Source organism: Lemur catta, chromosome 12 (genome assembly GCF_020740605.2).
Source record: "Lemur catta isolate mLemCat1 chromosome 12, mLemCat1.pri, whole genome shotgun sequence".
Classification (NCBI taxonomy): domain Eukaryota; kingdom Metazoa; phylum Chordata; class Mammalia; order Primates; family Lemuridae; genus Lemur; species Lemur catta.
The window spans coordinates 91,297,716-91,318,820 of NC_059139.1; the positions used below are offsets into that span (position 1 = coordinate 91,297,716).

Here is a 21,105-nt window from a genome sequence, read left to right on the forward strand (position 1 = left end):
AGAAAATTTCACCTTATCCATTGCCCTGCATGTTATGTGCCATTTCATTTAACTTTGCTGCACTGTATGTATTGTATATATACTGGACAAATGAATCCCAATTTTATAATATGTAGTTTCTAGATATTAAAGAGGTTGCCAATGTATGACAAAAGTAGAGTTAGTAAACTAATACACTGAGTGGACTTTGTGTTAAATTTCATAGAAAGTCTGTCTTCTGAAAAGGACTTTTGGAAGTGAAATGGTAACATCACCTCTTTCATAGGTGATACATGTGCCTGTGTCCACCAGGTTGGTGGTGGAGAGGATCTGAAAGAAATGAAGGATTCTAGACCAGAATGTTCCTATTAGAAGACACCTTCAGATATAACTGTTGTTAGAAGTATATAGTTTTCTCAACACTACTGTGCATATAGTATACAACCTTATTTGAAACATCTAATCTTTCTAGATGTTAAAGAAATTGCCAGTGTATGACAAAAGTAGAGTTAGTAAACTAATACACCGAGTGGATTTTATGCTAAAATTCATAGGAAAGACTGTTCTTAAAAACACTTATGGAAGTGAAATTGTTGAAATCCTTTCTAAGCATTACAGATGCTTGGACCTGTCCACTGTGTTGACAGAAGTGGGAAGGGTAAGGGTTTTGGGCCAGAACGTTCCCATCTAGAAGATACTTTGAAATTACAGCTTTTGTTATGAGTGTGCACTTTTGTTATATGTGTGCACTGTGTATTTAATGCTACTGTGTATAGTGAAAAAAGACTTTAATCCTGTTTGAAACATCCAGTGTTTCTAGATGTTTAAAAGTGCACAACATGTATTAAAAGCAGAGGGCTAAAGTAACACCTCTTAAGTGTTTTGTGTTATGTCACAGGACTGGTTGCATTTGGGGAATGGAATTGTTAAACCTGATGTCTTGGAGAGTATGCTGACTGCCTCGGGGAGCGGGGCCGATGGGGGGAGGATGTGTGCAGACAAGGGTTCTGTGCCCAGGAGTTAGATTAGTTCATTGCCTAACCGCTGTTCTGTATGTGTTTTAGTTAATATTGGTGTGTATTAAAGGCTACACAAGTCCTAATGCTCAAAGTATGTTAAAAGTAGAGGCAGTAAAATAATCTCTTTTTAAATGTCCTTTTATGTTAGTTTTTATGAAGGACTGTCTTCTGTGAGTGTCCTTCGTTAATCCACCTCCTGCTGGATGTAGCCCTGTACGTACTCAGTGGAGCAGGGGGAGAGGGGGAAGAGATAGGGTGAAAGGCAAGGCTCTTTGCTAGTATCTCTGTATCTAGAAGGTGGTTTTAGATTCTAACTGTAGGTCTAGGTGTGCATTTTTAGTAAAGTATCTGTGTTTACTGTGGACAAAGTTCGTTATTTTGCAACATCGAAGCTTTAGAGATGTCCTGAGGTGCCAATGCATGATAAAAAGTAGAACTAGTCAATTAGCCATTTTGAGAGTATCTTTTTGTTACAGTTGATAGAAAAGATTTACCTTGGATGTGGAATTGTTAAACAACCTCTGAGCAGTGTGTAACAGGATTTGTTGGTTAAGTTGGCAGCAGAGGGGCAGAAGGAAGTATGAAGGGAAAAAAGTATGCAGATGTGGTCATATTTACATTTTGATGGTGGCCACTGATGTGTCTGCCTCTCTTTTGGCTGTACTATGAGGACACATTAAATATTTCAGTGGAAATGTACCTTCTTGCTAGTATTTTAATGGCATAGATCTGATAATGAATTCTCTTAGAAACATTACACTTATTATACTCTGTTGCTTTATGTTTCATTTTAAATTGAGCATTAAGGGAATGCAGTATTTTAATTGGAACTCTGCCAATACTTTTACCTACAGGCCTACTGCCATTTTTGTCTTCTATGAATTTTTTGTCTGAAGAAAGGCAGGATAACAGTTGTTCCTAACAGATTGAGTTGGTGTAGTGTATTCTTGGGTAACAGAATACTCACAGAGCTTTGAGATTTTGCATTGGTAGATATTCATGATGTATGAAAAGGCGTGATACATACTGTACAATCTCAATCATATAAAATTGGATGTTGTGTATAAACACTCAGGACCTGGAGGGACACATCAAACTGTAAACTGCTTGTGATTGGGGATGGCTTTGTTACTTGCTTTTTGTGTTTTTCAGCTTCTTATACTGCATATAATAACTTTAGGAAAAAAAGTTATTTAAAAAAGTGTAAATTTATGCAAATTTTTATCATCTATTCAAAGTTACAGGCTAACACAGATTTATTAATGTTATATATTTAATTAGAAAGTAACATACCCCACTGAAACAAATGTTAAAGAAAAATAAATATAAAAAATGCCCATTTATGTAAGTTAGAATCTATTCTTTTAGACTTTTATTCACATATACATTCAGAGAATGGTGGTCTATTTAACAATAATGAGATCATATTATATGTCTTGTTCTGCATCTCAGTTTTTTTCATTAAAAATATTTTGTGGATACATTGCTATGTCAGTATATGTCAGTTTACCCTATTTTTTTTTTTTGGTAAGCCCACAAGCTTGGAGTATCTGTGTAAATTAGAGAATTCAAGCCTATAAAAAAGCTTAGCATCTTTATTATTTCTTCTTCCTTTTAGCTATGTCTATAAAACTAATTATAGCAGTCCAAAGTATTTTTATACTTAAATTAAAGTAGATTTCAGGGTCTTATTAAAGGATATATGATCCAAAAAAAAATCAACTAGAATGAAATATGTGGCAAAAAGTTTATATACCGAACAGTTTAATTCAGAACATTTCAAACTTCATTATTTTAAAATGTACTACTTTCCCACTCTCATTACGGTGTAGTATAAAACATCTCTAGAAATTTCTTTTCCTGGCAGATAAATCAGAGAAAGAATATCATGGTATAAGTTGAGAAATGAGGCCAAACCTATAAATCCCTTAATACTATTCATAAAATCTTATACATAGTAGATTCAGTAATTTTTAAAATCTGACATTACAGGGTTTATTTTGTAATTGCCTAAAAAGTATTTTTTAGAAGGAAAAAGAAAATCTTTATTTTTTAAGTCTTCCAGAGTATGCGGTTATACAGAATTAATTTATTTTAGGTAGATCAAATTAGTAGTTAAAAAATGAAATATTAAAGAAATCATATAGAAGTAATCATCTTAGACCTAGAAACTTGCTCTCAATAAAAAAAAAGCAAGCCTGAAACCAAACTATGCAAGAGTTTTGACATCTGCAAAGTCCTAGCATAAACAACTACTAAGGATTAATTTTCCACTGACCACATTATACAGATTTACCTTTGTTCATCCCTTCAGTTCAAGGCACAAACTTATTATTTCTTTAAATGTTGAATTACTTCAAATCACATGTAAGGATTGTATAGAAGAAAATTAAATCCTTTGGAACTTAACTCTTATATAATAATCTCAGTCCATGTCTATTAAGGTTATAAATAATGTAACAAAACAATAACAATTCTAGTTTATAACCTCATTTATTCTCCAGCTTCTCCAAGTAAACTTGCCCTAAAAGATTAAATTTATTTTATTACATAAATTAGTATTAGATGGTATATCATTTTTAGTTCATGTCAAAATATGGAAAAATATGTGCAGTAGTATAGCCATATAGAGATGGTTCATTTAATTCATATGTATGGGAACCAAGGACTAGAGAAATTATTACTATATTTGATAGTATGCTGTTTTCTAACTTTTCCTGTGTCCAAATGAAATCTATTTTTAAAATGGAAGATCTTATTTCTATACTCTGTAGATATTCAGGCATACTTTTATTTGTATAAAAACAAATATCAAACTTTAAGTACAGCAATTGAAAAATAGGTCTGTATTTGGAATCTGAGAAATATATGTGGCATCTTGGCACTTGTTCAATATGGTTTGATTAAGCCAGAATACCTACTCATGCATGATACACCAAATTCATCAAAACAAGCAAATATTGGTGACTTACTATCTGCAGGACTCTGAACTTGTAATAAAAAGAACAGAGCATGGTTCTACCACAGTCTTTCCTATCTCAACAAATGTCACCATAATTTTCCAGCTGTTAAAGTCAGAAATCTGGGAGATAAACGTGGCGTTTTCCTTCCCCTTGTCTCACATCAGCCCATCAGCAACGACTGCTTACTGCCCAAACGCCTCAACTCCCCCCGCTGCCACCACCGTGGCCTCAGCTTTCATAATCCATCACCTGGACTCCGCAGGGACCTTGTAACTGGCTTCTTGGCTTCCACTCTGGCCTCTCTGTAACTGATTTTCTGCAGAGCAACTAAAGTGATGCTATTTAAATATATATCAACTCAAGTACATGCTATTGCCTCAGAAGTTTGCAGATATTGCCACACTGTTTTCTGGTCTGTGAGTTGTTCTAGAGAAGTCTGAGACCAGTTGGGATATTACCTTATTTAAAACAAAAACAAAAACAAACAAAAAACTTGCTTATTCTACCATATTCTGCACATGGGATTCTCCTTATCTTCTCTTTCTATTGAAGTTTTGTGCCTTCCAATCTGCAAATTGAAGCCATTATCTACTTTAGACAAATTTTCTATTTGATCTTTAAACACTTTTCAGTTCTTTTCATCAATTTTCTGTAGTTTTTTTCTAATCATTGTTTATTTGTTGTTCTCTGACATTATGATTTACATGATTTCCTCAAGCTTAACCCTGTATCAACAATTTTTTTTCAGTTGTATGTATTATTTACCTTTAATTAGGCAAAGTCTTAAATCCTTCTTCAATGTCTTTCTTGAGTACTACCAATTCACTTTTTATCTCATTTGATTGTCTTCACTGAACTCTTAACTCTCCTTTGAGCACCTTTTAAAAGGGAGGTGATAGTGATTCTAATTTGCTTGAGAAAAGAGAGAAGTATATGAACTCTGCATGTATTTGGGCAGTAATTCTTCACCTGTCTTCTCTTTATGTTCTTCTTTTTTTATGTATAGCTCTTTACTCTTTACTACTCATCTTTCAACCGGCCATTTCTTCCTGAAACACAGAGTAGGGAGAGCCCAGAACAAGTGGGGTTTTGGAACCCTCTACAGGGAATAGTGCCTGAAACACTTTCTCACCAAACTGCACTTCCTACCTTTTTTTCCCTTGAGTATCAATTTTCAACTTTCAGTTGGTAGTGTCGCTCCTACTTTGTGCCACTTAAGTTACGGATTGCCTGTGGTGGCCCTTGCCCCCTTGTCCCTGCAGGAGCCTTTCCGTGCTGCAGTGCTGGTGGAGGGCACTCGGAGACGGCCTGCCCCACAGTCTCTCCTCCCGCCCCGCCTTCTGCTGCGGGGGGTCCTGAAACAGACCTCCCTCTCCGGGGAACGTTCTCGTCTCTAAGGCACATCCACAGCCCTGGCCCCCCCTCAGCAGGCTCACAGGAACCCCACCAGAGAGCCCTGCAGGCTGATGACATCACAGGACAGGGTCTGCTCCCTGTGCAGTAGCCTCCCAACAGCAGCATGTGCTCACTGCCTTTAACTGTGGGTGACAGAATTTTATTTTAGACCGCTGTGTTGTTCTCTATTATTCATTTTCATATTAGTTTTGTGGGGTTAAAGGAAGGCGACTATTCTGCTACCTTTAAATAGGAGTTTCTATAATCGAGTATGTTTTGAGCGAAGTTTTTGAATTTTATAGGAAAAGCTAGTGTTTGTTTAACTCAGTCAATGTAGACAGCCAAGATAAACATGTTTTGGCTGTAACTATCTTTAATAATTTATACTAATTAAATGAATCAGATAACAGCAGAATTTCCTTTTCACATTGTGCTATATAGATGGCCTAGAAATAATTTTCTGTTAAGGGCATCTTCCTTTCATTCTACACCTGAGGAACTAGCAATACCTGCCTGGTTTCAGCTGAGATTAAACTCTTCCCTACTCTTTTCACGTGCAGTCAGACTGAACAAATTACATATTTCTGCACACCAATACCACATGGAAAGAACACACAACAGCATTTGTTTTGCAGAGACTGATTTAGGATATGTTTTGCTATTTCGTTTTTGAGTCCTTATTCTGTGTCCTAGCGAGGGCCTGACTGTGCTGTGTGAATTCCTAGGCCCTTCAGTCACCTGGAACAGAGCGCAGGTAAGCATCGACCTGTTACTATCGCCAATGCTAAAGCCAGAGATGAAATTGTGACAAGCAAATGTCTTTAGCTATATCTTCAGTTTTGAAACATTTATAGTAGTTTAAAAGCCTAATCTCTAAACATTAAATGCCATAAATTAATAACTAAACTTTTTAATATATTTAAAAAATTTTTATGTGCCCCCTATTCATCTGAAAACCTAAAAGACCCAAAGCCAAGTACTAATTTTAAATAAAGTGTCACTTCTAATTAGAGTATATTCATGACACTAAAGACAGAAAAAAAAGACACTTTTTGTAAGAAAATAATGCATAACATGCACATGGCAGTTTATGACATATTTAAATGTGTAAATAATTGTAATAAATATTTAATAAAAATGTAAATATTCTTGGAAAAAGGCTTAATGCTAGTTTTAAATTTTTTAGTTTGCTCATTTTATGATGGCTCAAATTTTAAGGACTCACATGAGTTAACATTGGTCCTCTAGTATACAATAAAATGCAAGAAAGTATAATATTAAATGTAGATTAAGCATAAGGGCTGGAACTCACATGGCTTCCAATAGCAAAGCAGTCAGGAATTTTTATGGCTGACCTCATAGCACCCTAGGAATGTGTATCTTTCTTACATGCTTATTTAAGTCCAGAATGTCATCAAGGCAATAGTCAGAAATAAAATAAAATCACTGATTTTCTCACAGCTTAATTTTTTTAAGTAGCACCTTAATTTTCTTTTATCCTTCATTTTCCACAGTTATCTTGTTTATTAGAAGATTATGTTTCAATCCTCTTAAGCCATAGGTAAGGTAATAACTAATTATATTAGCTACAGAATATCATTATGTTCAGAATTAATATGAACCATGTTTTAGAGCCAATATGAAGCTATTTTCAGTTATCATCCCCATAGTTTAAATTTATCGTTAACTGTATAAAACTTTTCAATCACCAAAAAATGATCACTATCATAGAAAAGTATGACATATATGTTCCATGTTTTATGTTATTTTTTTCATGCCCTGTCTCTTCCAAATTAATTTGGCATAAGTATTTGGGAAACAGTCTAGGAATTTAAAAGGAAAAATGAAATCATAGTAAGATGTGGTCTTAAAATAGCCTGAACTGAGGATTAGTATTTAATTAAGAACTTTCTGACTATGCCATGATTTTGAAATAAAGCAGAACTTTTCAACATGCTTTTCCAGACACTTTAGCCATGTGGCAAATTTCATTTTGTTCCCATTACTGTGTTAATCCATTAGATTTTTAGGCAAATGGACCCTGAAACTTATCTTTGCTGCATAAAAAAAAAAAAATCAAATCAGTAAGCCTTCAGACATTGCTAAATCTAGAAATTTTGAGATCAGATGATACATTTTTTTCATAATTGTGTTTGGAAAAACGAGGCCTCTTTGACAAAACATCAAAGTAAAAAAGCATAAGTATAAATACAGAAGATGAGGACAGTCAATAATGTGGGATGTTCTGGTTGAAGTTAAAGGCTTTTCTCAACCTGAACTGTTTGCTTTTCTCAACCTGAACTGCTTTATTTTCTCTGAAATAGTGGGTTTTAAAAGTGTTTCAATTTTAGTCCTATTTATTAATTCAAAAGATATTTACTGAGCATCTACTACAAGTTAGGCACTATTCTAGATGCCTGAGACTTTGGTGAATAAACAAAATTTCTGCCATCACAGAGCTTACATTCTAGCTCAGAGAGAATAAAAACAATAAAATAAATGTTAGTAGGTAATAAGGGCCATAGAATAAAGAAAAAAGTATTACTCTAATAAATCCAGTGGGAATTAATCTAGTAAATCAGTATAATAATTTTGTTTTTAATAGTAATCTATGTACATTATATAAATTATATGGTAATCTATATACTAATCTGGGCAATCTAGGTAGTACAGTAAAGACTAGATAGAATGTAGTATAGTGTATCTTCCCATAGAAGAAATAGTTGCATTATCAGGAACTCTTTATAATCAGACTGGTATTCATGTAAAAGATATAAAATTTTACTATCCTTTTACTATCCACAGTAAACAAAGACTAAAAATGGCACTTAATCCAATCTTCATCATTAAATTCTGACCTGTGATAATCACTAAAAAACCATTGTAGATGCAGTCTCACATGGCTTTCACCTGTGATCTGCAGCTGCGGAATTGCTTAGTTGTACAGTCATCCCCTGGGTATTGCTGTAGTTCTGACTTGAAAAGAGTACAGATACAGGTCATTTTAAAAATATTAACCTTTTATAAAACTGCAACACTAACAAAAGTCTCTGGGGGCTACTGTCAGGGATACATTTACCAAATTATGCAGAGCACTCACATTTGATTATTCAGTGAACTGAGGCTGTGTACGGGCTCCCCAAACTACAATTGTCATTTGGGTTTTAGGACACTGGACTAGTTTTCTACAATATACTACTTATGTGGGCTGGGTAGATAGCATCTTTATTTCAGACATTGCTTACTAACATCAGTTTGAAAGACTTCAGATCTAACTTTGTACAGGATTTAATTATAACAAATAAACCTAACTCTCTAAGTTTCAAATATGAGTAATATCATTTCTGTGAATACTACAGAAGTCATTTTCATTTTCCTATGATCCCAGTGCTACGTAATATGAAACCAACGATCATGTGAAATCTCATTAGAGGGAATATTTGCAAGCTCTAAAAATTGATTTAATACATACGACATCAGAGAATTAGTTTAAAAGAGGTAAGAGTATAGTGGCTAAAAACTAATTAAGATAATTAACTGCTAAATATGTAACAATTTGGGATACTTGGATTGAAGTCTACTGTTGGTAGCATCCTCAGAGCCCTGAATGTGGCTGGAGAGTTTCAAGGCATGGAAATAAGATTATACCCCACCAGGGTTACAAGCTTCGAAATAACCACAGTCATGAACCCAGCTCACACTTTGTCTTTGAAGACACCGTTAATAATAATGAAGGGCCAGTATCGGGTGGCTCCCTTCTCCCTGTTACCTGGGTTCAGGTTTTCATAACTTGAAGGAGATTGAGAGAGACAGAAAATAGGTTTTTCCTGGTATTTGCATTCGGGGATGAGGGGTGGGAGGTGTCCTGTCATCTGGATTAAGATAGAGTGGTCCATCCTCTGACTATATTAAACATTTTATACTGTATTTTTAAATTTTCCCCAAATTTTCATCTCTTTCTCTCTTCTCCATTAATGTCAAGCACTGAAACATACCTATTAAGTGGCTAAAAGATACAACATCTCTGGTCAGACTTGTTAACAAGGCCCCTCCCGGAAACGGCTACTGCAGGGCTTCCATCCCCAGGGCCCAATGCCCCCGCGCCGGCAAGAAGCGGCTGACTCACCCTGGCACGCTCCGGTGCGGATGTTGGGGATGAAGCCCCGGCGGCACGGCTGGGGCTGGGCTGGACACATCTCACAGGGATGGCCCCAGGCCCGCCCGACCGTGGCGCAGCACAGGGTCTTGGTGCAGACGATGCCTGTCAGCTGCCCCTGGCACATCTGGTTGCTGACCTGAGTGAAACACGGGCCTGTCCTGTAATCTGGAATGTGAGAGAAGGAGGAAAGACAGGTTTCATGATCATATACCAATATTACACCAGTGCCTCCAAGTGCACAGAACAGAGACTGTTTCTTCTGACCAAGGGTGTCCAAAGAAAAAAGGCTAGAGAGTTTCATTTTGAAAATTCATAATTTTCCAATCATGAGAAGCACGTTAAGAGACTTCAATGTATTCCGCTCTAGACACTGTAAATGGTGGCTCATGAGCTGAATCTGGGATACAGATGTGTTTTCTTGGACTGAAGAATGCTTTTAAAGAATTTAAATTAGCAGCCAACATTGTAAAATTGGAAAATTTCACATGAAATTTGTATCTTTGATTTTCTTGAAAATTTAGAAAGTCTCTAAATGGCACTGGTTCTCAAGCGTGTTTCCTCCAGGATACCACAGCCCCAGCTGCTCCTAACCCCCAGGGCTCTCATTGCGGAGGCCCTGCCTGGGCCCTGGGCCCACCAGCACTGGTGACTGCTCTTCTTCTAGCAGAGGTTTTCTTTTCTCACTAGGTGAACAAGAGTTCAAACAATCAAAACTAACTAATAAAGACCATGCCTTCCATACCCTAAACGCATTTGAGCAGTCTAAATCGTCCATAAATATTCAGTTCTAACAATCTGATTTCTATTGCTGTGTCAGTCTGTTTAGTTCTATGGGTAGCCCAGTTAGGAAGACAGTATAATAAGGCCCATAGTCACGGATTCTTTACCGGCAAGTTAATATTACAATACATGATCTCTGGCTCTAGCAGATGACTGTACCATTGTCCAGCTCAGTTACTAGGATGATAAAAACCTTAGTAAATGCAGGTCTTGTATGGTACATGGGTAGACTTTCTATGACTATTAGGGACAACTCACTTAGATACTTAAATCTCAAAGTGCGATCTATGGACCCACAGTGTCTGCCTCACTTTGGAGCTGATGAGCAATGCAGACCCAGGGCAAGGACAGTTTTTGTCCTCTGTTTGTCCAGACCCACTGGCCCCGCATCCGCACTTGTAACAGTCCATTCAGGAGATCCACATGCAGTTTAAAGTTTCAAAAGGACTGATTTAGACTGTGGGCGACTCAGAAGCTGATACTCAGTATTTCTACTCCATCCCTCCTTCTGTGTAATTTGCTTTGATGAACCTTTTGGATGATCAGTAAACATTCTTCTAAACAGAACTCAATCATAAACTAAATACTTTTTAATTTGATAGTTTTTTTTATTCCTGTTTTGAGAGATTACGGGAAATCAAAGAAAGGTCAGTTTCCTGAGGACTGACCAATTCGTGTTTTTTCCATACACAAGGATTGTTAGGAATACAGTTTATTAATTCTTGGGAATACAAGATGCCACTCAAGCTTTCCTGATAAGCCCCAACACGAATTGCATTATTCCATTCCAAGGGGAAAGCTAGAACAAGTTTAATTCAGATTGTTGTAAGAACAAAACAATCTCACATTCAAAGGAGGAAGAGTCAATAATGTTGGTATAATTTTTATGAAAAACAGCAACTAAGAAAATCAAACTTGGATATAATTTAACATTCAAAATGCCAAGTTAGAAAGGCTTAGATCCATGTAAATGCTGTAGTATGACAAAAACACAACTTAAAACCACATAGAACTTCTATTTTTTAAATGAAGAATGAGACTTTCTCATATAGGAGAAAAGAATATTTTAAAAGTTCAATATAAGGAAACAAAATCTAGAACAGGTAACTTTTTTGGCAAATTGGTTTAACATTCTGATACTCTGCAGCTGAACTTCAACAAAAATAGCTCATTTTAATCCCCTGCATAAGAACAACAGATGTGCTGGCTACAAATCTCATTTTTGAAAAAGACGATCTTTGGAGTATACGTGAAGATATGTCAACCTTATAAATAAGCACACTTCCCATACTGAAAATGGCCAGGTCATAAATTTCTAAAATTTACTCTCTTGTCCTTCAGACAATACGTATTTTGCAATTTTAAATAAATATTAGATTCACAATTATATCAAGTTCTGAACATGTAGGAAAAAGTGTACATTTTTTAGTGTAATACACTTTTTAAAAAGTCTACATTTTTTAGTGTTATACACTTTTTTAAAAATTCATGCATAAATACCTATGTTCACATTCTGTATACTTTCAGGATTCCCAGAGAGAAGCCTGCATAGCCTCCTTCATAACCCCATTCTTATGTAAACCAACCTGTCAGGAGATTCATTCTTTCTTCTAACTAACCCTTCTAAAATTATGTCCTCTTAGTATGGTCTCTGTGGACAAGGTGAATATCTGGACAAGGACAGTTGTTTGTCCTCTGCAAATGACCTTTCATGTTGGAGGCACCAATTAAGGCAATCCTAGACTACCCTTAGCAGAAACAGAATTTATTATTTCTTTTTTTTTCTTTTGCTTACATTTGCCTCCTTACAAACTGTGCTGAGTTTATTTTCTTACATGATGACATTTTGCTTTCTGGTTGGCAATTACTTTAAAATTTAAACTTACAATCTTATCTACTCATTCAAGAATTACTAACATGTAAAATAAGAACCAGTGCTAGATACTGAAAAAGAATTTAAATCTCCTGATCAAATTAAAACATCCTGTCCCAAACTCTATTTGCATTTTAATTATAGATAAAAGAATCCTAAAAAGACCTTAATTAATTGTCATTGGCCATGAACTCTCTTCATGAATGTTTCACCGTAGGCAAAATATTATTGCATACCACATTAACCATTCATAGTCGAGGACATACTTGTTGGCAAAATATAAAAGGAGAGAATCGCTTATGACTTGGTATGTTGGAATCAGTGAGTTGGAAACAGATTTTCCTCATTACGTGAACAACAAAATTTTGTTAAAAGTTAGACTGTGAAACACAAATATTGCTATTTTGATTTTCTAATATCTAAATGCGATATATCAACTTGTTTTATATAATTTCACTTTTTATTCACATTATACAATTGGTGATATTAGCAAGCTCATCAGAAACTTTGCTCATTGGATTTTTTCCAAACAACTTTATTAAGGTGTAATTTACATGCCACAAATCCACCTGTCTTTAGTGTACAATTCAACGACTATTAGTAAATTTACTGAATTGTGCAACTATCACCAAAATCCAGTTTTAGAACACTTCCATCCACCCCCTAAAAATTCCTCGTGTCCATTCTCAGCCCCAGCCCCAGCCAACCACTGATCTAATTTCTGTCACTGTAAATTTGCCTTCTCTGGAAAACTCATATAAATGGAATCATATACTGCACGGTCTTTTTTGTCTGGCTTCTTTTACTTAGCGTAATGTTCTTGAGGATCATGCATACTGCAGCATGGATGAGTACTTCATTTCTTTTTATTGTTGAATAAGTTTCCAGTTATGGGTATACCATACCTGTTAACCAGTCAGTGGCCATTTGGGAAGTTTCCACTTTTTGGATATTATAAATAATGCTGCTATGAATATTTACATGCAAGTCTTTGTGTGCATATATGTTTTTATTTTTCTTTGGTAGTTACTTAAGAGTGGAACTGCCAGGTTGTATAGCAAATGTACATTTAACTTTTTACCCAACTGCCAAACTGCTTTCCAAAATAGCTGCACCATTTTATATTCCCATCAGTAATATATGAGCATTCCAGTTCCTCCTCATCCTTGCTAATATTTTCTATTTCTATCTTTTTTTATTACAGCTTATGTTCATATTTTACTTTAAATAAACACAGTTGTGTGTATTTGGGAATTTTGCTATAGTGTCACAAGTCCTTGTAATATAACTACAGATGCTAGATAGCCAAAGTTGAGCATTATTGTTTAAAGAAAAAATAAATTAAGAAAAATTTAAACATTCTTAAATAAAATATAATACACTTGCTAAAATCTAAACCATACAGAAAAAAATAAAACTAATAAAATTCCTTTCCCTTACCATGTTCAAATTTGTGATCTAAGTGAAAACACAATTAATAGTTCCGTACATTTACCTATAACTTTTTCTTATTTTTACAGATGGTGTATTATTTATATTTATACACATATTTATATACAATGTTCTGAACCTTGAATTTCCTCTTGGAAATTAACTCATACGACTGAATTTATTGGGTGACTAGTACATGCAGGATATTTTTCTAGGCTCTGGTGGGGGATTGGGGTTAAGGAAGGTTTGTAGGTTTTTTTTTTTTTTTTTTTTGAGACAGAGTCTCACTCTATTGCCCAGGCTAGAGTGCTGTGGCATCAGCCTAGCTCACAGCAACCTCCAATTCCTGGGCTCAAGCGATCCTCCTGCCTCAGCCTTCCAAGTTGCTGGGACTACGCCACCATGCCCAGATAATTTTTTTCTATATACATATCTTTAGCTGTCCATATAATTTCTGTCTATTTTTAGTAGAGATGGGGTCTTGCTCTTGCTCAGGCTGGTCTGGAACTCCTGAGCTCAAACAATCCACCCGTCTTGGATTACAGGCTTGAGCCACCGCGCCTGGCTGGTTTGTTGTTCTTGTTTATTTTGTTGTTGTTTATTTTTTGTGGTCTTTTGGTTTTGTTTTGTTCTATGAAAGACACTTGCATTTCTAAAAGCCAATGGGAATGGATGCCCCAATTGAAACGGACGGTTTATAATTACCCACCCTCTCAAAAAAGAAAAATTTCTAGTATAAGATCCCTGAGAAGTTAGGCTGAGCATGAAACCAGAATTTGTGTGAAGGAGTGATACTTAGGTAGGAAAAGAAAAGCACTTTTCTTGCAGCTTGAGGAAAGGAGGGCAGGATGCACAGAGACGCAGGCATGTGTACATGCTGGAGGGAAAATGACCAATATTCTCTCTGACACCTTCCATTTTCCCTGTGAAGCAGGAGGTGGGGCAATAGGCCTTCGGTGGGGGTTGGCTGGTGTGCTGATCTTTGAGATTCACTGACATAGCACCACAGACACTAGGGGAGGGAGCAGACCTGAGAACCCGGTCGATTCTCCCGTGGCATCCAGTGCCTCTCTATGATGGATGAGCAAGATGAACTTATAACTCAAAGTGGGACCATCTGGCCTGTTTTGTGGCTTTTTCTAGCAGCTCTAGGCAGCTGAGCTCACCCAGAGATCAGGGTTCATCTAGGGTTGGGTTTTTATCTGTTGGATGTGAAAAATAAATACGGAATGGTAAGGGAGCTTAGGGTAATGTTAGTATATCTTGAAATGAGAGGCTATGGAACCTATGCTGGACAGGCCTGTAAGTAAGAAAAGAAAAGGACTGAGAGATTAAAAGGTAGAAGAAAGCAGTGAGATCAGTGAACTAGGTTTCATGTATCTCGATGGTAAGGTTATAACTGAGAATCTGGTCAGTGTACCAGCTGAAATCTCTGATCACAGACATAAACAGCGCATGCAGAGAAGCAATTCCCAAAATTATATGGGATAATAAAAGAGTTTCCTTATTTTCAATAAGGTTTGCCCTGGATCTCTGAGCTTCAGACTTGATGCTGGGTCTCAATCTTTAGGATTAAATACACTCAAATAACTGATTTGGTAGTTGACTAATGAGCATCTTTTCAACCTTTGGAAATTTTGGAATTAAGTAAAAAAAAAAAGTTTAAGAGAATTAAGCCATTAAATTAACATTTTTTGTTAAAAAGTTAACAGTTTGTTTCACAACACCTACATTATCACAGAACTACAGACATCTTTTCAGCCTAATAAAGATTATAAATTAGGCTTGCAAAAATTAGCACATAAAGTTTCCAAATCTGTGCAAACACTATGTTCCTGTATTGCTTAATGGCATCTGGCCCATTCCATGAGATTGCCTTTAAACCACAGTTTATAATAAATAATTAAGTGACTCATTTAAAGTTGTGATTTTTAAATTAAAATTTCACTATGTTTATATACAGAATTTGATAATTTAAGTGAACCTCAGGTTTGAGTATTTATACATGCAGTTCTAAATTTATTAGCTTATAAGAGTTACTTGAGTACTTGTAAAGGTTTTTAAGGTACATAACTGCAGTACTTAAGAAAGATATCAGATGTATTTGACATATAAAACAGTTCAAAAGGCATGGAGGGGTTTCATGAACTCAGTATGAAAATAGAAGCAAACATTATTTAAAGGTCTCTTAAAGTGACTACTAAAATCTGTTAGACTTCAGGCACTTGAAGAGATGTTTGTATGCCCATGTTCATGGCGGCATTATTTCAGTAGCTAAAAAGGAGAAGCAACCAAAGTGTTCATGGACAGACAAATGGATACACAAAATGTGGTACGTACATACAATGGACTATTATTCAGCCCTAAAACGGAAAGAAATTCTGACACATGCTACAACATGGAGGAACCTTGTGGACATTACGCTGAGCAAAATAAGCCACTCACGAAAGGGCACACACTATACGATTCTGCTTTGTGAGGTACCAGAGCTGTCAAATTCCCAGAGAGAGGGGCTGAGTGAGAGGAAACGGGAGCCTGCTGTTTAGGGGTTAGGAGACTTCAGTTGTACAAGATGAAAGAGTTCATTGGATGGATGGTGGCGATGGTTGCAAAACAATGTGAATGTACTCTATGCCCCAAATTTAAATGGTTAAGATGGACAATTTTATGTTATGTGTATTTTACCATAATTTAAAAAAAAATTAAAAAGCTCAATGAATAAGTCAATTTTTAAAATTACATTCAAATAAAGCAAGCAAATAAACTTTGAATCTTTTTGTATGGAGCTGAAACATCCATGTGCAACAGTGTCCACTCCCCCTGTGATGGGTATTTATGTTGTTTCCAATTGATCATAAGTACATGCGATGCCTCGTGGGTATTCTTGAACGTTATTTATTGACTACATACTTTGGAAAGTTTTTCTGTAAGCTAAATTTCTAGCATTGATATTGCTGGGTCCAGTGCCTAGTTTGAAAAATACTGCAGAATTGCTCTCTGAATAGACGGCACCAATTCACACTCTCAGTGGTGCTGAAGGGAGTCTGTTTCCCCACACTCTCTCCAACACAGAGCAAACATTTCAGTTTTTATTCATTTAATGGGTGAAAATGGTATCTCACTGTTGAATTATGACAGCAACTCATTGTCCCCATTTCTTAAAAATTAAGGGAAGAAAATTAACAAGGTGGCAGGAATTTTGTAGTGGCCCTTTCTATAAACTATATCCTTTTATCCTAAATGCTAACAAATATTTTTACCATTTTTATAAATGAAGAAATTAAACATCAGAGATTAAGTAATACGTGGAGAATCAAAGAGCTGGAGAAAAGTGAAGCTGAGATTCAACTTTTGAGACCCATCTCACTCCGAGGGCTCGCACGCTTTTCTCCCTACACTGCGTCCACTTAACCCAACACGGGTTATCTGCACTCTCAGTTTTTGGTAACTTTGCCTTCTCCTAACAGAACACAGACTCTTACTATTTTGATAAGTATTGTCACAACTCCACAGATGCCTCCTCCTGGAGACATCCTACCTGGAGACATCCAGGTAGGATTTCCTAACTCCTAATTAGCACGTCCAATTTTGCTTTTCTTCTGGCTTCTTCCAAAAATGAGACTCCATCTAGCCATGTTACATCAGAGAGACATTAGCTCTCTGTGCATTGAGAAAAACATTAAAGACTTTTGCTTCTGCAAATAGATGAGTAATTATTTTAATTGCCACAGTTGCATTACATTTTATTTCTAACATAATACTATTATTTACTATTTCAATGTGGAATGTGGACTTGGCAAGGAAGGACAGTTTTCACCTTTCTCTACAGTCTTTCAAAGCCCAAAGCTACTGCTGACATCAAAGGGCACTTTAAGAATGAAGAAGTGGGAATGATAATTAGGCTTTGGCCAATGATGCAAACAAAACTGCTATCTTTGATGTCAAGTTCCATAAGGATGAAGGCCATCAAAGATGTGGTCCTAAAATTCATGGCCTATAAACTTAAAGTGCACTCTCCCAAGAGCTAAACCAATTAATTTATTTTAAGAACAACAAAAACTGCTGACAATTAAAAACTAGTAAGATTATTTAAGCAGAAGGATATTGTCACTTTGGAAGAAGAAAGTTAAAGAGACAAAAATATTTTGATGTGAGTTAATAAATGGGCCAGAGATGTAATCGATTAACACAAAAGATGGATCAGATAGAAGTCAAATCCAAAAAGTACCAAATGTCATGGTATCTAAAGAAAACTTAACATAAGTAGGCCTGGATATATTTCAGGGAAAAGTGATATGCTCACAAAACATTTATCTATTATCAATGAAGTCAGAAACAGAACCAGTGGATATAAGGTGCTTGAATAGATCTTATTTATCCCTTGATCCAAAGATAATGAGGTCACAAGGCTGGATCACGGTGGCTGTGAATAAAATGCTATCCACAATGTGCCAATGGAGCCTTTATATAATATTTTCTGATTGAAATTTCTGCCCAAATCGATGCCGCCTGAGGGATGCAGGCTGCCAAGTACACGCCACTGACTCAATCAAACCTAATCCGTGACACTCTTCCCAGGAAACTGATGTACGACGGGAAAACAAAACTTCCTCTCTACCATTCTGTCCTGACCTATGACTTCCCGTATAACTTCTTAGTAGATAGGCTAAGATTCTCCAGAGAGTAATGTGCTTCATTACTGGGGTTTTCATTATTTGGGAGTTTTGGGGAAAAAAATGAAGAGCAGGAAGAAGACCATTAGATCACATGGCATTCTGCGAGGACACAAGTAGCATCTGTTGATGGACCCATGTGAACGACAAATGGAGAAGGCAGCCTCTGTGCTCGCTGTGTGCAGGACAGTGGATGGTCAACTGTCCTGGGGGCACTGGTGGCCCAGCAGTGGAGGGGATGGCGGTGGTGGTCTACCCTGCTGAGGTGGGTCATTCCTGGTTCCTGTGATGAGAACTTTACATCTCCTCCTTATACATCAGCACCAGGAGAGGCTCACAGGCAAAGAGATCTCCCTGCAGTCCCTCAACAGAAAGGTCATACCATTATGATACCTGCTTAGTAAAATAAAAGTGACCATATCTTATATAGCCTGAAAATTTGCTATTGCTGTAGAAACCCACATAACTGGGTGCATATTGGTAGTGAGGAAATTTCCTTCATGAATAGAGAAATAAAAATTAGAAGACCAAAGTCTTTCTTTGGTTCTTGAAAGTAAACTCTTGCAATATACAGATTCAACAGAAGAGCAGAAAAAGAGATGGTTATTGTCTTGAACCAAATTAGTTGTCTGGAAGTCAGATGGAAGAAATAGCTCACACAGAGCAAGATTTCTAAGAAACGAATATTTTAAGTAAAGATAATACTTACTCCTATCTCAGTTCGGGACCAGAAGGAGTAAATCAGTAAAATGTCTTGAGGTGAGAGAAATGGATATTATTTAATTTAGATATTGTACAAAATTTGTAAGAGAGGAACAGAGGTTTTAACATAATGGTGAAAGACAGAAAAGTAACCACTAGTTCAATGAAAAACATAGTAGAATTTCTTAATTAAGGAAGAAGGGCAGTGGAAGTAAAGAATTGAAATGTATTATAATTTATGAAACCAGAAATGATAACAAAGGTGACAAAAGAAAAACCACAAAATATAATGATTTATATACATAAAATAAAATGATAAGAATGAAACCAAATATATTTAAATCACAATAAATATGGATAAGATTAGTTTTTCATCAAGCAATTAAGGCATCACTATATTAAATATCTGATTAAAAGAACAAAATTCAGCCCTATTGTGTCTATACAAAAGCCATCAAAATGAAATGACAAAGAAGAATGGAAAACCAAAGAAGCACAAAGAAAAATGTGAGAAAATACAAATGAAATAAAACAGAAGTAGCAATAATCAGTATGAGAGTGAAATTTAAAGAGCAAAGCATTAACTGAGTCAAAAAAGATTATTATATAAGGTTAAAAATTAAAATCCAGGATATAAAATTTATATACTAAAAAGTATAATGAAATACAAAGAGCAAAGACTTCTAGAAATACAAGGAAAGGTTTTTTTTTTCAAATTTGATAAAGTAGACCAAAAAATAAATAAGAACACAATCTAAACATTTGCCTTAATAGATGGATTTACAATTTTGTACCATATAAACAGACAACGTATATTCTTCTTTTGTTTTCATGGAACATTTATTAAGGTGATCAAATACTTGGTCATAAGCACACCATTATGTCAATGGGATTCAACAGATCCCTGACGTTTCTACAGAATTTCTGTCTTCCTTAGTTTAAAAATCAGAAATTTTCTGCTGTAGTCCCTGAATAGAAGGCTTTTAAGTAATGTGGTTGATAACTTATTACTTGAAAAGAACATTTTGTCCTCTTTTGTTAAAGGGATCACAATTTCTTAACTGTAGAATCTGTGACATGAAATTGACTATTTTAGAGAAAGAAATGTTAGCAATAAAATTTCACATCAATGTGGTTTGTTATCATGGATAGCTGTGGGTTCAAAATGGCAGCCACTAGCCACATGTGGCTTTCTAAATTTAAACTTAAAATTTAAATTACACAGAGTAAACATTCAGTTTCCCAGTCACACTAGCCACATGTCAAGTGCTGAAGGGCTGCATGTGGTTAGTGGCTACCGTACTGGAAGGCACAATGAGCATTTCCAACATCCCAGGCGGCTCTGTCGGTGCACAGTGGAGCAGTCGTCTCTCAGCACCACAGAGCAATGGGGAATCATGCAGCATGTGGTGTAGAAGCCATGGTTCTTTAAGGGGTTATGTTTGAAACTAGGTGGATTCTGATGGAAACTAAAATAAAATTCAAAGGCATTATGGAATTACAAGTTGGTTAGCATTATAAAATACTTAAAGGTTTTGGAGACAAGAAACTGCTATAATGACTTCTTTTATTATTATCATCACTAATTTTATACATATGCCAACCATGAAGTTTGTGCAATGCTTTATACCTATCATTTTGCTTAATCTTTACAATAACTATATTTGGCCAGCATCAATAGCTTTCCTTTACAGATGATGATGTTAGGCTTAGGCAGCTTAAATAAAATTGCCTGAAGTCACACAGATGGTGGGCAACAGAGTCTGAATTTGAAGGACAAGTGTATCTGATGCCAGAAGCCATGCTCTTACCCTCGTCCTCTGCTGTCTCCTATGAACACTGACCACCGCGGGGCAGAGTGCTTCTGTGTTTAATCAATAGCTCTTGCTCAGAATACAGTGCTTTCTGTATTCACTTATTCTTTGCCTTGTTTTAGGACCGTAACCCCTTTATTCAGTTGATAAATTAGCCTGGTTTATTGAACGTTTCACTGGCTGCTTTGATATACCTTCAAATACAGCCACTGCTTCTCAGATTGCTGAATGTCTGCCTGGATTTAGACTTTCCGCCACTAGTGTGCAAACACTCAGCTGTGGACATTCTCTTTCAGCAGGTACTCCTGGCATTACAG

The 21,105-nt window shown here is 36.0% G+C and overlaps 1 protein-coding gene across 1 annotated transcript in view; it reads right to left on the reverse strand.

The window, feature by feature from the left end:
• Window positions 1–21,105, reverse strand: part of FBN2 (fibrillin 2) — a 257,674-nt gene that overhangs the window by 180,781 nt on the left and 55,788 nt on the right. Inside the window, exon 6 of the mRNA XM_045565793.1 lies at window positions 9,483–9,680. Within this exon, the coding sequence (XP_045421749.1) occupies window positions 9,483–9,680 (198 nt within the window). The remainder of the gene's footprint in view (window positions 1–9,482; window positions 9,681–21,105) is intronic.